A 13882-nucleotide genomic window follows, 5' to 3' on the forward strand; every position below is an offset into this window, starting at 1 on the left:
CTCAAATGATTTACATTGTTTTCCTTTTAGATAGCATTGTTATTTCTATTTTGGGGGAAATAGTTTATAAACCTTAAATGCTATAGAACTGTGACTATTGTTCTTATCTGGAAGTTTTGTTACAGTCCATCTAGTTTTTTCTCTTAATTTTACTAAGGATGGAAATGAAAAAGTGTTGGCCTAAGGTGGGTTGGGGAGTTGGGGGTTGGGAGGAGGAAGGAATTATCTGAGATCACAGAGTAAGTTAGTGGCAAAGCCAAGACTAAAAACCCAATCTTGTGACTTCCAGTCTAGAGCTCTTCTGATATACTGGGGTAATGCCATTTACTTTGCTAATAGTTGCAGCTCACTGAACAATAAAGCTGCTTCTATGGAAATCTTTGAGAATTACACTAATTTTGGAAGCTCGACAAATGGCTAAATGCTGAGGTGTCCAGGCTACAGACAGTCACAGCTGAGAAATCACAGCATTTCAGCTGATTAATGGTCTTTTGAGTTGACCATTACACAAATAATCAGAATATGTATGTTCCTTGTGAATTTTTGCCTAGGAAATAAAATTAAAAAGCTGGATTTTGGTATGAGGAGTAAAATATTTGGACGGGGAGGCTGAAGTTATGAGTTCTAATCTCTGCTCTCTCACTAATGCCTCATGTGATCTTTAGCAAGTCACTTGCCCTCAGTCTCCATATCTGTAAAATGAGGAAGTTGGAACAGATTAACTCTAAGATACTTTAGCAATAATAATGATAATTCACATTTCTAGAACACTTTAGGTTATAGAAAGAAAGTAATCTCCATCAGCTTTAGCATTCTGATTTGGTGCAGTGAACTGAGCACTAACTTAGATTCGGGAGATGTGAATTGGGGTTTTGGCTCAGCTACTTGCCAGTCACAGGACTTGAGGGAAATGACTTCCTCTGTCTGATCTCCATTTTCTCATCTGCAAAATGGGAGTAAAGATAAAACTTTGTGAAGCTACCTGACTCTCAGAATTGTGAGGAAAGTGGTTTGTAAAATACTATATGAATATAGCAATGATGATGACTTATTTATGATTCTCATCTTGCAGAGAAGGAAACAAAAAATTTCCTCACTAGCCCCAGGATCAATGTATCTTCTTATTTGGAAGCTGCAAGAAGGTAAATACACATCTGGTCTGGGGCCTAGACATTTCCCTGTAGTGCTGGGGCTGAAATGTTTAGGGCTTTCAGACTGTGCTTTCAGTTTAGGATCCAGCATTTGCAAAGATTTTTGTTTAGAGGAAGTCAGCATTTATTAAACTTACTATATAACCTACTATATACCAGGCACTCTGCTAAACACTTTACATATATTTCACAACAACTCCGGGAGATAGGTACTGCTTTTAACCCTATTTTAAATCCATAGATGAAAACTCTCAGAAAATAACACTGAATGAATAGGCAGGAGAATTGAGTCTGACTGAGAACCACCTCTTGGCCACTCACTCACTGTGTAACCTGGGATACTTCTTAAGCTGTCTGAGATTCCCTATCTGTAAAATGTCTTGAGGGGGAAAGCAGGGATCATTGTTGGCCTACTTCATTTCTAAAATCTCTTCCAACTTTGATGGTCAGAATGAGTCTTGTGAGCTAGGGTTTGGTTAATGGAAACTATGGCATTAGGAGCACTGGTTGAAGAAATTATGGATGTTTACCATGGGGAAGAGAAGGCTCAAGCAAAACATGAGAGTTATCAATTATTTGAAGGGCTCTTATGTGGAAAGAGGGATTTGATTTCTGGTGATTGACCCAAGAAGGCAGGACTTGGAGCAGTGGGTTGAACTACTGATTTATGGATCATAGATTTAGAGAAGGAAGAAATTTTTGAAGTAGAATGCAATACCTCTGGATATCTTAGAATTTAAAGCCAGAGGGGACCTCAATGAATTTTTTTGTTCCTCTTTTACCAAGTTGTAGATTTTTTTTTTTTTATGGTTTTCTTGTATCACTCTCTTTTCTTTTTTCAGTTTTCCATCTACCTCTCTTATTAAATTTCTTTTTTTTCCCCAATGCAAATGCCTTTTAAATCAGTACCTTTTAATTTACAAATAATCAATTTAATCTTTAATCAAGGAATGCTAAACAAAGTATGATGTATAAATATAAGATAATATTATATACAGTATTATGAGAAATTTAAAAATAATTTCAAGACATTTAGAAAGACATAAACTAATAAGGAATGAAGTAAGTAGGACCTAGAAAAACATCTCTTATTTAATTTTTAAGATCCTTTTTTTAGTTCTTTCAGGAATTATGTTTTTTGGGGAAGGCCTGAAACCAATTCACATTTTCTTTTGAGACTTTGCATGTAGTTGTTTTGATGGTGTCTTCCAGTTTGTATTTTGATCTTCCCTGTTACTATTGTAATATTCTATTGTCAGGTTTGGGGGGAGGTTGCTCATTTTTCCAGACTATTTCTTGACTTTTAACTTTATGTTAAAATTGGGTTCTGTTCTTGGAATGAAGGGGGCACTGTCCAAAATTTCAGGTTTTTTGTGCTGCTGTTTTTAGAGCTAGTTCTGAATGTCTGTAAATTTTCAGTTCTTCCAAAGTGGTATGATCTAAGCAGAGAAATGTGATTATCCTTCTTCTGACTTATGTTTTGGTCTGTGAGTGAGCAAAATCTTTTCCTCTATGAAACTTTGACCAGGTTCTCTGCTCCAGCTTACCTTGGGACTTTGATCCAGAATAAATTATGGGCAATGCAATAGAATCCTGTTCCAGTACCCTTGTAATCTCCTTCTGATCAGTTGTCTGACCTTCTCACAATCTGTGGGATGAAAGCTCTGAGGACACCATTGCTGATTCAGTCATCCCCACAACCTGCTCTTGACTTGCTTGGATGGGATCTGAGACAGACCTTTCCTGCCAACCTTCTAAGTGATTTAGGATTAGAAAATTGTTTCACTCATCCTATTGCTGGTTCTGCTACTTCAGAATTCATTTTGAGGCATTATTTTAACATTGTTTGAATGGGAATTTAGGAGAGGTCAGTTGGGTCCCTGGTTTTACTTCCCTTCCACTTGTTTAGGTATGTTTGGATTAGATTACCTCTGAGATCCTTTCTAACTGAGATTTTGTGTTTCATAGGTGATAAAAATTATAAGTAATATTTTAATTTTGTATACATCTCATTTTATACCATCTTAACTTCTCATTTGTTATCTCATTTGATCATCTCAATATTTCAGTGAGATATGCATTGTTATGATTGATTTACAAACTGGAAAACAGTGACATAGAAAATTTAAGTGACCTGCCAGATCAGTTAGTAATGGAGGGAGGACTTGGAACTCAGTGTTTTTTCCATCACTGCATAATCCTCTCTGGGGATTAATTTGGCTCAGAAGTCAGAGAAAGGTCTGGAAAGGTCTGGAAGGGATGGGAGAGTCACACCATGAAACTGTGTTTGTTCTTACAGCTGTGACCTGCGCAGTGTCAGAGTGGAGTGGCTGGAGCCGGTGTATTGAACCCTGCACTGTCACTTTTCGAGTTCGAAGGAGAGAAGTTCTAAGAGAGCCAAGGAATGGCGGTGGTCCCTGCCCTGCACTGGAGGAGAGGGCTGGTTGTGTGGAATACTGGAGTGATCAGGGTGTGGAGTGCAAACAGGCCCTGAGTGAGTGCTAGGAATGGGCCAAAGAGGCAAGATGTAGAGTCAAATCTTTTCTGAAACAACAAGTTGGGGAAAATTTCAAAAAGTCCTAAGGGTCTGGGGAGATAGCAGGGTATAATGGTCACCAATCTCCCTAGGCTTCCTTTAAATCCCAACTAAAATCCCACCTTCCACATGATGCCTTCCCTAACTCCTCTTAATTCTAGTATCTTTTCTTTTTCAATTATTTCCAATTAACCCTCTATCAAGCTTGCTTTCTATATATTTGTTTGCTTGTTGTCTCCCATATTAGATTGCAAGTTCCTTAAGGGCATGGGTTATCCTTTGTGTCTTTTTGTATCCCCATCTCTCAGCATAGTGCCTAGCATATAGTAGGACCTGGCATATAGTAGGAACTTAATAAATGCTTATTTACTAAGTGATTGATAGTGATTAGAGTGATGAACTTGAATTCAGGAAGGCTGGATTCAAATCCTATCTTCCACATGAAATAGCTCTGTGACCTTGTTCAAATCACTTATCCTTTCATCCTGTTTTCTCAAACAGAAGTAATAATAGCACTTATCTCACAGAATCATTAATAAGAATAGCATGCATTAATACAGTACTTTACTTATCTTATTCCCTTGATCCTCACAGCAAAACTGTAAAGTAGGTGCTTTTATCATTCTCACTCTAAATATGAGGAAACTTGAGATTGAGATAGATCACATAGTGAACAAGTATCTGAATCAAGATTTGAACTCAGATCTTCTTGACTCTCAATCTAGTTCTTGATACATTTTACCGCTTCCTTGCCTGCTATAGTAAGGACCAAGTAAAATAATAGTACTATATAAGTGGGAGCCATTATTATTACCATTATTATTAACCCTGAGGGCAAATGGAATTTTAGACTTGGGAAGATCCCTAGAATATAGAAGTATAGAGCAAAAACAGAACTTATAACATAGAACAAAGGATCACAGTACTGAAAGGGCTCTTAGTGATCTTAGAAGAATGATCGAATTCTCTCATTTTATAGATGTAGAAACCTATAGATGTAGGTCTGGGAATTGACATCTTGAGATATACATCTAGTAAATGGCAAAGCTGGGACTGACTCCAAGTCCAGAGGTCTTTCTATTCTAAGATAGATCTGGAGGGCAGTGCAGGCGAATGAATCTCTAAAAATCTCAGTTCTAATATCTTCTAGTTTTACCTGCCCAATCAAATTTTGAAGCTCTCTTTTTCTCTTTTTCCTCCCCCTCTCCCTCTCTTTTTCCCTTTCTTTCTTCCTTTCCTTCTTCCTCTCCCCCTCCCTCTTTGTCTTCTTCCCTTTCTAATTCCCCCTCTTTTCTCTCTCAAAAATAGTCTTTACTCAAGAGTCAAGAAGACCTGATTCTACTCCTAGGTATATCACATATAGGCTATGTGTTCCTGGGTAAGCATTTTCAGGGCTCTGACTAACTCTTTAACATCCTAAGTTGCAAAGAAGATGTTGCCCTGCACTATAGAAGGAATCTCCTTCTTTGTGAACTTCTTTAATCTGAGACAATCAACAAAACAATAAATCAAGCCTTCATTTGTAATATTTTCTGATTTCTGATGTGCAAATGCTCACACTGAAAATTTAACAGTTAGCTTTCAGAAGCCTGTTTGAGCTTATTCTAACATATCTTTGGTTAGAAAGAAATTCAGAATCATTAATGTCCAATTTTTACCTGAACAGAATTTCTCTCCACAACACTCTGAGTAAGTGATCATCCAAGATTCCCCCAGCTGTATCTCCATCCATTGACATCCTTCATGCCTGAGAGCCAAATATGAGCTTGTACTCCTAAAATGAGATCACTTTGAATGGAAGAAAAAATTACAAATTGAAAAATGACACCAATTGTAGTCTGCATTTAGGTTTTATACAAGGCAGATATATTGGGGACAAGAGTGTCCTAAATTCAGCTTGCTCTAGTCTAATATGACTCACTTATATTATTAAGTAGTAGAAAGAAGCAGGAAAGATCACAGATAGAAAATTGTGTACTGGGAGAGGCACAAAGTTTGGATATGATTCAGTTGCTGCCTTTGTGGCATTCACAGTGAATTGTGATAGAATGAACACTGGCTTTGTTTGACTTTTGGGCAAATCCCTTAGCTTCTAAGTCTTGGTCTATCTGACTCGACCTTTATTTGACCATCTTGTACCTTCTAGGATTATCTAACTCTAAAACCAGAGGTGGACCAGATGACCTTTAAAGTTCCTTTCCACTTCTTATGTTCTAAAGTCTAAATCCATTCTAACTCTTCTGTAAAATGTGTGATTATAGGGCCAGATGCATTTTAAGGTTCTTTCTAGAATTAAATCTTTTTTTCCCTTTCCCCCAACTTATTATTTTTTCCAATTACATGTAAAGATAGTTTCCATATCTTTTTTGTATTTTTGTATGATTTTGAATTACAAATTTTTTTCCTTCCTTTCCTTCTCTAAGACAGCAAGCAATCTGAAGACTAATTTTAGGCTATTAGTACAATAATATTAAGCACTAAACACTTTTTAAAAATATTTAATTTTCCTTATAACATTTTAAATTCCAAACTGTCTCCCTCTCTCTCTCTCCATCCTGCACTAGAGGTCATAGTTTGACACAGATTTATAAATATATATAAAACCATACTATACATACTTCTTTTTGTCAGTTCTTTCTCTGGAGATGGATAGCATCTTCCTTCATAGGTCCTTTGTAATTGATTTGACTATTTGTAGTACTCATAATAACTTAGTTGTTTATAGTTGGTCTTTATACAATATTGCTATTACTATATACAATGTTTTCCTGGTCCTGCTCATTTCACTCTTCATTATTTCCTGCATGTCTTTCTTTGCTTTCTTTAAATCAGACAGCTCATCATTTCTTTTAGAATAATAGTATTCCATCACAATCATATACCACAACTTGCTTAGCCATTCCCTAAATGATGGAAAAACCTTCAGTTTTCATCTCTCATTAAAGCTTTGATCCAATGAACTAACCATAGAAATGAAACTCTACTACAGAGCTGTTGGGGGTAGGGAAGGGAAATCCTGGAACTGTCTTTCTTAAAGACACTTGCTCTAATAGCCACCTTGCGTCTTTTACCCATTGCAACCCCTATGATGTATTGAAACCACTTGAGCTTTTGTAAGAATTCACCAACCTCCTATAAAATGGCTCTCAGATCATCTCCCTCCTCCTGTCTCCTTTGCAATTGTGCTGATTAAAAACCTGCTTGCTGGTGGGAGGAATGGTGAGCCTAGACTTTCAGTACAACTAAAGGATTATTATTATTTTTTTTAATGAATTAAATGCCAAATTGGACTAGCCTCAGTTCTTCTGCAGATACCTCTCTGTTGTGTCTTCAGGAGTCCTGGGTGGGAGCAGTTACTCATTCAGTCCTGTTCTTTCTCTGGCCCCCACAGTCCCAGCTCTCATAACCACTGGGGCCTTCAGGACTTGGAGGAAAAAAAGGGCCGTGGCCCTTGAGAGAAAGTCAGCTGGGTAAGTAGCATGAGAACAGGGACCTAGGAAACATCTCTTGGGGCTAACCTTGGGACACGGCACTTCCTTTCTGAGTTTTAGTTTCCCACTTGTAAAATGGGGAATGATAATCCCTGCCTTGTTTACTACATGGAATTGCTGTGAGGGTCGAATGAGGTAGTATGTGGGAAGTGTATTTAAAACCTAAAATCCTTATGTAGATTTTAGTTACTTCAAAAGGTCCACCATTTTACTGGCCTGGGCAATTTCTCTATAATCCAGATCTTCACTCCTTTACATCAGCTTATTATAAACAAACAAACAAACAAAAAAATCATTCTCTGGTGACCAATCTTCAAGTAGTCTTTTCATAATTAGCTGGGCTGGGCCTTGAGTGACATGAGGCAACATGGTATGTCCATCATAGGGCTCATTCAAGACTTTCAATCTTCCGGGGTTATGCCAGAGCTCATATTCTACTGGCAAAAGCTTCAAGAACTGGGGTTATACAGATGAAACATGGAGGAAGTCTGTGATGGAGAATAAAAGTAAGTTAAAGGAACAAGAAAAACAAAGCCCAACTTTCATCTTGTTTTTGATCTTCTGGAAAATCTTTCCAGGACTTCTTGTTTCCCTGCTGAGTCAAATCTAATCTCTTTAATTGAAAGTGAATTGGACTGGAGATACAGGAAAACTGGGTTTGGATCTCAGCTCTGATATTTACTAGCTTTGTGACTATGAGCTAATCACTTTAGTTCTCTCAGTCTCAATTGCGTTGCTATGAAGATCATATGAGATAACATGTAATTACTATTATTGCCATCATCATTATAGTTACATTCTAAAGTCTCTTCCAGCTCTGACACTCATTCCATAATGTTAAATTTATAAATGCTTGTTTCATTGTTGTTGTTGTTATGCTCATGTTTTCTATAAGGGTCATGAAGTCAAAAGAGTATCATCTATGAGTGTAGTCAGACTCTTATTAATTGATAATAATCCATCCTCATAGAATTTAGAGTTTACAAAGTTCTTCATTTGCAAAGTGGGAATAAAAATCCTTGTACTTCCCCCTTTATCGGGTTGTTGTAAGGAAAGGATATTGTTGACCTTAAAGTCAGCATGGAAATATCCATTATTATTGTTAGCCAGTTTTTAGGTGGTGCAGTGGATAGTGTTTGGCATAGAGTCAGGAAGACGAGTTCAAATCCCTCCCCAGACACTTTCTGGCTGTGTGACTCTGGGATTAATCTTTGTCTCGGTTTTTTCATCTGTAAAATGGGGATAATAACATGGTCTACCTCTCAGGTTTGTTGTCAGACTCAAGTGAGATAATAATTTAAAATGCTTAGCACAATGTCAAGCACATGGTAAGCATTATATAAATGTTAGCTATTATTGCCATTATTGTTCCTGATTTTAGGAAAAGAAAGTATTCTGCAGATGGGATTTTGTGAGGAAAATTGTCTTTATTCCATCCAAAGAGCCTATATGATAGTGCCTATCATGTGACAAACAAACAGACACTGTGCTAGGGACTGGGAATACAAAGAAAAAAATGAAATTGTCTCTGCCCTCAAGGAGCTTGCTTCTATTGGAGGAAACAATATATACTTAGGTAATTAAATATATTACATGTACAATGTCATTTCCCTGAAGAAAATGCTAGCAATTATATGTCTCAAGTTTATGTTAAGAGAATATGCTTATTCTTCATACGTATAATGGGTATCACTTTTCTTGTCTTCTCAGTGGATGGGAGAGAAGGTGAAAATTTTCCCATAAAAAAAAAAAAAGAGGTTATTTGCTCTCTGGGAGGATACTGGCTTTGGCTAGGAGGGTGTCTGTGAATTGCCTTTGGTTTGGTGTTCTGCAGCAGAGGTGTCAAACCCATGGCCAACATATCATATGCTGTCCAAATGCTCTGAGTGCTACTGAACCCATTTAAAATGTAAGTGGGAAAATATTTAATGAAACAAAAAGAAATTCAATAAAACACAGATTACATTGCATTTTAAAACTAAATTACTATGCAGCTGCAGGGATATTTATGTATGGTTTAATGGCCTGTGTTTCTGTATGAAACAGAAATTCTCCAGCACAGACTGGACCAGTCAGGGGAACCTTGTCAGTGCCCTCCAAACTAAAAAAAAAAAAAAAAAAAAAAAAAAAAAAAAAAAAAAAAGCTCTATTGATTATTTCCTCAGAGGCTCCTGCCACTAGAGGACACCAGATACACATAGTCACAGGTGCATTGGTGGGAGGGGCAGTTTTCCTCTTTCTTCAGCAGAGGGCAATATTTCCAGTCTTCCTTTCCTCTCTTTCCCATCCTCCCCCCCAATACTTCTTCACAAAGTTGAAGGCAAATAGAAATTTTGGAAATTGAATTACATTTAGATGCCTTAAGACAACTTCTTGGATAAAGCGATCCAGTGGAATTTTTTTCTTTTTTTTACAGTAAAACATCATTTTATAAAATGAATCATCATTCCCCTAATTGGAAATTTTTATAAGGCACATTTACTGAAAGCAAGGCAAACCTGAGTTTTCTTTCTTGGGCCAATGACTCCATTTTTTAAATGTCGAAGTCTAGAAAACAAACCTTAGTGAATAGTAAATGTACATACTTTTTTTGCGTGTGAAAATTGAAGTTTCTCAATGACCAAGAATGGTAGTGATTATCATATGAGTTTTAGATTCAGTTGCTGTTGGTTAAGTAGTAGAAATAAAGAATGGAGTTTCCCCATGAAGATTTATGTGGATGCCATGGGCTGATTAAGTAGAATCCATCTCAAAAGTAGTGTAATTTAGTGAGAAAAGTACAGGATATGGACTTATAGGAGCTGGATTCACATTGTGACTTAATTATTTAAAATAATAATGACTGGCAGTTATATATTACTTGAAAGTTTACAAAGTGCTTTGCATAAGTCATTTCATTTGATCTCTCTAAGCAACAATGTAAGGAATATATGACAAATATTATTATTACCATTTTATACATGAGATACTTGAGACTTAGAGCAATAAAATGACTTGCCCACAGTCACATAGCTAGTAAATGTCAGAGTTAGCATTCAAACTTGATTTTTCCTGACTCCAGGTATAATTCTCTTTTCATTATACCATACTTCCTTTTGTGTAACTTTTGGCTCTCTGGCCCTCAATTTTTGTTGTTGTTGTTGTTTGGTGAGGCAGTTGGAATTAGGTGACTTGCCCAATGCCATACAGCTAATAAGTGTTAATTGTCTGAGGCTGGGTTTGAACTCAGGGCCAGGACTTTATTCACTGTGCCATCTAGCTGATCCTAGCTCTCAATTTTTTGTCTGTAAAAGGAGGTTAGAGTAAATCATCCCTCAGAGGCCCTTCCAGTTTTAAATCCTATGCTCTTAGCAACCTTGAGATGTTTTGCTGCTCAACTATCTATTGAATAAATGGGTAGAGACAGGACACTCTGGTTGAAAGTGTCAACTATAACATTATACAATTAAGCTTTATCTCTTTGAGACTTTTGAGTTTTGAACCTTGAAATTATAAATAAGATTAGATTTAGGGGAAGAGGAAACATCCTAACACCATTATCAGTCAATATCCTTAGTAATGAAGTTTAAAGACTGTTAGACTAAGACCTAGGAAATTAAGCTTTAATTCTGCTACTATCACTATGTATAACTTTAGATAGTTTCCCTTTTATCTGGGCCTCAGTTTCTCTGTATAATACCCACAAAATGATGGATTTGTGCTAGAGTCAAGAGTGTTGGACTTCAAGTCTGGAAGGCTTGAATTCAATTCAAATCTTTTCTAAGATAACTTATTGTCTGTATGATAATGTTAAGTAGGTCAATCACTTAAGGTCTTTTAGCCTCAGTTCTATCACCTATAAAAATGGAGTTGATAATATCACCTAATTTATGGGGTTGTTGCAAGGATCAAACAAGATAATAGGTAAAGCATTTTTTAAATCTTAAAGTGCTACTTGTGATGATGATGTCCTAAGATCCATTCCCTTTCTAATGTTTTAAGTTCTGGGGTACATTCCATGTCTGACATTCTATATTTCATATTATCAGTCAATCAAAAGTCTTTATTAAGCTCCTGATTCATATTCCAGGGACTCACTAGGCACTGGGAATACAAATATAAAGGCAAGAGCAATCCTACCCCCGAGGGAATAGCATTCTATTGGGAGAAATATAATACGTTTACAGTTATATGGTCCCTTTACCTTCTCACATTAAGTATTCTTTGATCTAAGGTCTTTTCCTATTTTGAGTTCATGGTGAGCAGTTAATACTAATCTTATCAGGGATTGTTAGGAAAAAGAACACAAGCTTAAATAGTTTGTGGGGGACATTGACATAGACAAGTGGGAGGAAGGGGCTTAATGAGGAAATGGGAATAAAATTAAAAATTTTTTTTTGCTCTGGTTGGTGGGCTAGAAGTGGGAATAGTCTCAGACTGTATACTATTGTTGCTAGTAAATATGGTTGTATGTTTGTATGTGTGTGTTTCCTTATGTTGGCCACAGGTATTGTGTCATGTTCGAGCTTGTGACCATCACTATGGGCTGCTTTCAGACAAGAGCCCCCTACACTCAGTGGATGAGGTATCTCAGCCAAGGGCACACGCTCTGTGTGTTGTGTGAGCCACCTGCACTGGATATGAGAAGCCTTCGGTGCTATGGGGATGGTGAAGGATCCAGAGGGTGAGATACTAGACTTTAGTGCTGGGTGAGGAGTGTGTGTGTGTGTGTGTGTGTGTGTGTGTGTGTGAGACAGAGACAGAGACATAGAGAGACACACACAGAAACAGAGGGACAGAGAAGGAGAGAAATACACACACAGACAGAGAGGGAGAAAGAGAGAAACACAGGAAGTGGGAGAAAGCCAGAGGAGAGACAGAGAGAGAAAGGGAGACAGAAGGAGGGAAAGAGAGACGCACACACAGGCAGGGAGAGGAAGAAAGACAGAAAGAAGGAGAAGAAGAAAGAAACAGAGAGAAGGAGAGAGGGGGAAGCAGAAAGAGGGAGGGAGAAGGAGACAAAAGGGAGGGAGGGAGAGATAAGAGAAAGGAAAGGAGGGACAGACAGAGAGAGGGAAGGAGGGAGAGAGAAGAGGAAGAGAGAAGAGGAAGAGAGAGAGAGAGAGAGAGAGAGAGAGAGAGAGAGAGAGAGAGAGAGAGAGAGAGACAAGGAGATGGAGGGAAAGGGAGCAGACAGAGAGAGACAGAGAAGCAGAGACAAAGAGAGAGTCAGAAAGGGGAGGTCAGTCAGATAGACACAGAGAGAGATGATGGAAAAATCATCGCTCCAGGTTCATAGTGAGCTTGATAAAAGGAAGCTACAGGAGGGTTGAACCAAGGCCTATGGATAGAATTTACAGAAAGGAAAATATTGGCTTACTATTAGCAAGAACTGATGTTTAGAGCTGTCTAATAGTGGAACTCACTGACTTGTGAAAGGACCTTTTTCTGGCTATTCAGCCAAGCTTGATATCTATTTCTTAGGGAGGTTGTAATGGGGACTCCCCTTTTAGGTCGGAGTTTGGAGCTTCACCTTTATCACTTTCACTGGGTCTCAGTGTCCTCATCTATAAAATGGAAGAGTTGGACTACATGGTTTGTGAGGTTCTTTTGAGTTCTAGAACTATGATCTTGAGGTTCCTTCCAACACTGAGATTCTATGTTCTAACATTAGTTCTAAGATTCTAGTTTCTAAACCCCTTTCTAAGTCTGATATTTTTATTTTTTATGGGTAGTTCCAACTCTAACATTTGGTGTTCTTTGTCTAAAGGTTTTTTCCAGCTCGGACCTTCTTCTTTTTTTGTCTTAACGTTCTCATTCTAAGGTTCTCTCCATTTCCAATGTTCTTTGCTTTTTCATTCTCTGATTCTGAAATTTAGACTCTTTGTTGGTTTATTTCCAACTTTTCTAGCCTGGGGAGATATAGATCCCTGTGAAATGTATCCAGATGGCCTTGAAGTGACCCTGCCAATGGTCAAACCAACATGCAGGTGCTTCCCCTTGAAGGTTTATGTTCTGTGCTTTGTTCATTGCAGGGACCAGCTGCTTCAGTGGCAGGCCGTTGGCAATCCCAGCTGTAGAGGGACCTGGAAGAGATTTCAACAGCTGGAAGCCTGCTCCTGCCCTGATGTCCACAGCTTCCTGTTTGTCTAGGGGCCATGAACTTCTGCTATCCACCCACAGAGAGCCTCTGAGCTTTGGGATAATGGCAGACAGTATTCTCTCCATATCTTCCCCTCTCCCAGACTGAAAACACCCCTAATTTTACATTGTGGTCATGCAAAGTCATAAAAAACACTGGAAATCTCCACCCCCACTCCTTTTTCTCTTTTTTTTCTTCTGTTCTTTTCTTTACACCAGTGCGGCCTGAAACATTACTGTAAAGAATAAAGCTGTTTCGGAGAAACTATAGCTCAGCAAATTTTTCTTTTTGTCTAACAGAAGAAAACCAGACTAAGAGGTAATGTTGGCCTTTTGCAAAGTCCTTCATCTTAACTGGGGCATGCAGAGAGTGAGTGTGAATGAGTGAATGAAAGAGTCGAGATCTTTTAGTTAACCTGTCTGGTATCTCCAATCTGCCTGCCAGATCCCCATCCTCTGATTCCAGGTGGAAGGTCAGGATCCTACCAGGACTTGGACCACAGTGAGCGATGCTGATGAGGTAGGTCTAGAGTGAGGAAAAGACACGGTCCTTAGAGATTGGCTTCCGTGCGTCCTTAGACTCT

The 13882-nt window shown here is 38.0% G+C and overlaps 1 protein-coding gene across 3 annotated transcripts in view; it reads left to right on the forward strand.

The window, feature by feature from the left end:
* LOC111718587 (somatomedin-B and thrombospondin type-1 domain-containing protein-like) overlaps positions 1 to 13568 on the forward strand; it is a 28548-nt gene extending 14980 nt beyond the window's left edge. For 2 of the 3 annotated variants that reach the window (XM_031951607.1, XM_023494521.2), the window contains exons 3-6: positions 3451 to 3645; positions 7079 to 7157; positions 11665 to 11841; positions 13193 to 13401. In XM_031951607.1, coding sequence (XP_031807467.1) covers positions 3451 to 3645; positions 7079 to 7157; positions 11665 to 11841; positions 13193 to 13310 — 569 coding nt within the window. In that variant the 3' untranslated portion in view covers positions 13311 to 13401. Of the gene's footprint in view, positions 1 to 3450; positions 3646 to 7078; positions 7158 to 11664; positions 11842 to 13192 lie in introns of all 3 variants that reach the window. The other variant, XM_031951608.1, reaches the window with a different exon arrangement.
* Positions 13569 to 13882: the final 314 nt, after the last annotated feature.

The sequence above is a fragment of the Sarcophilus harrisii genome, chromosome 2, assembly GCF_902635505.1.
Source record: "Sarcophilus harrisii chromosome 2, mSarHar1.11, whole genome shotgun sequence".
Lineage (NCBI taxonomy): Eukaryota > Metazoa > Chordata > Mammalia > Dasyuromorphia > Dasyuridae > Sarcophilus > Sarcophilus harrisii.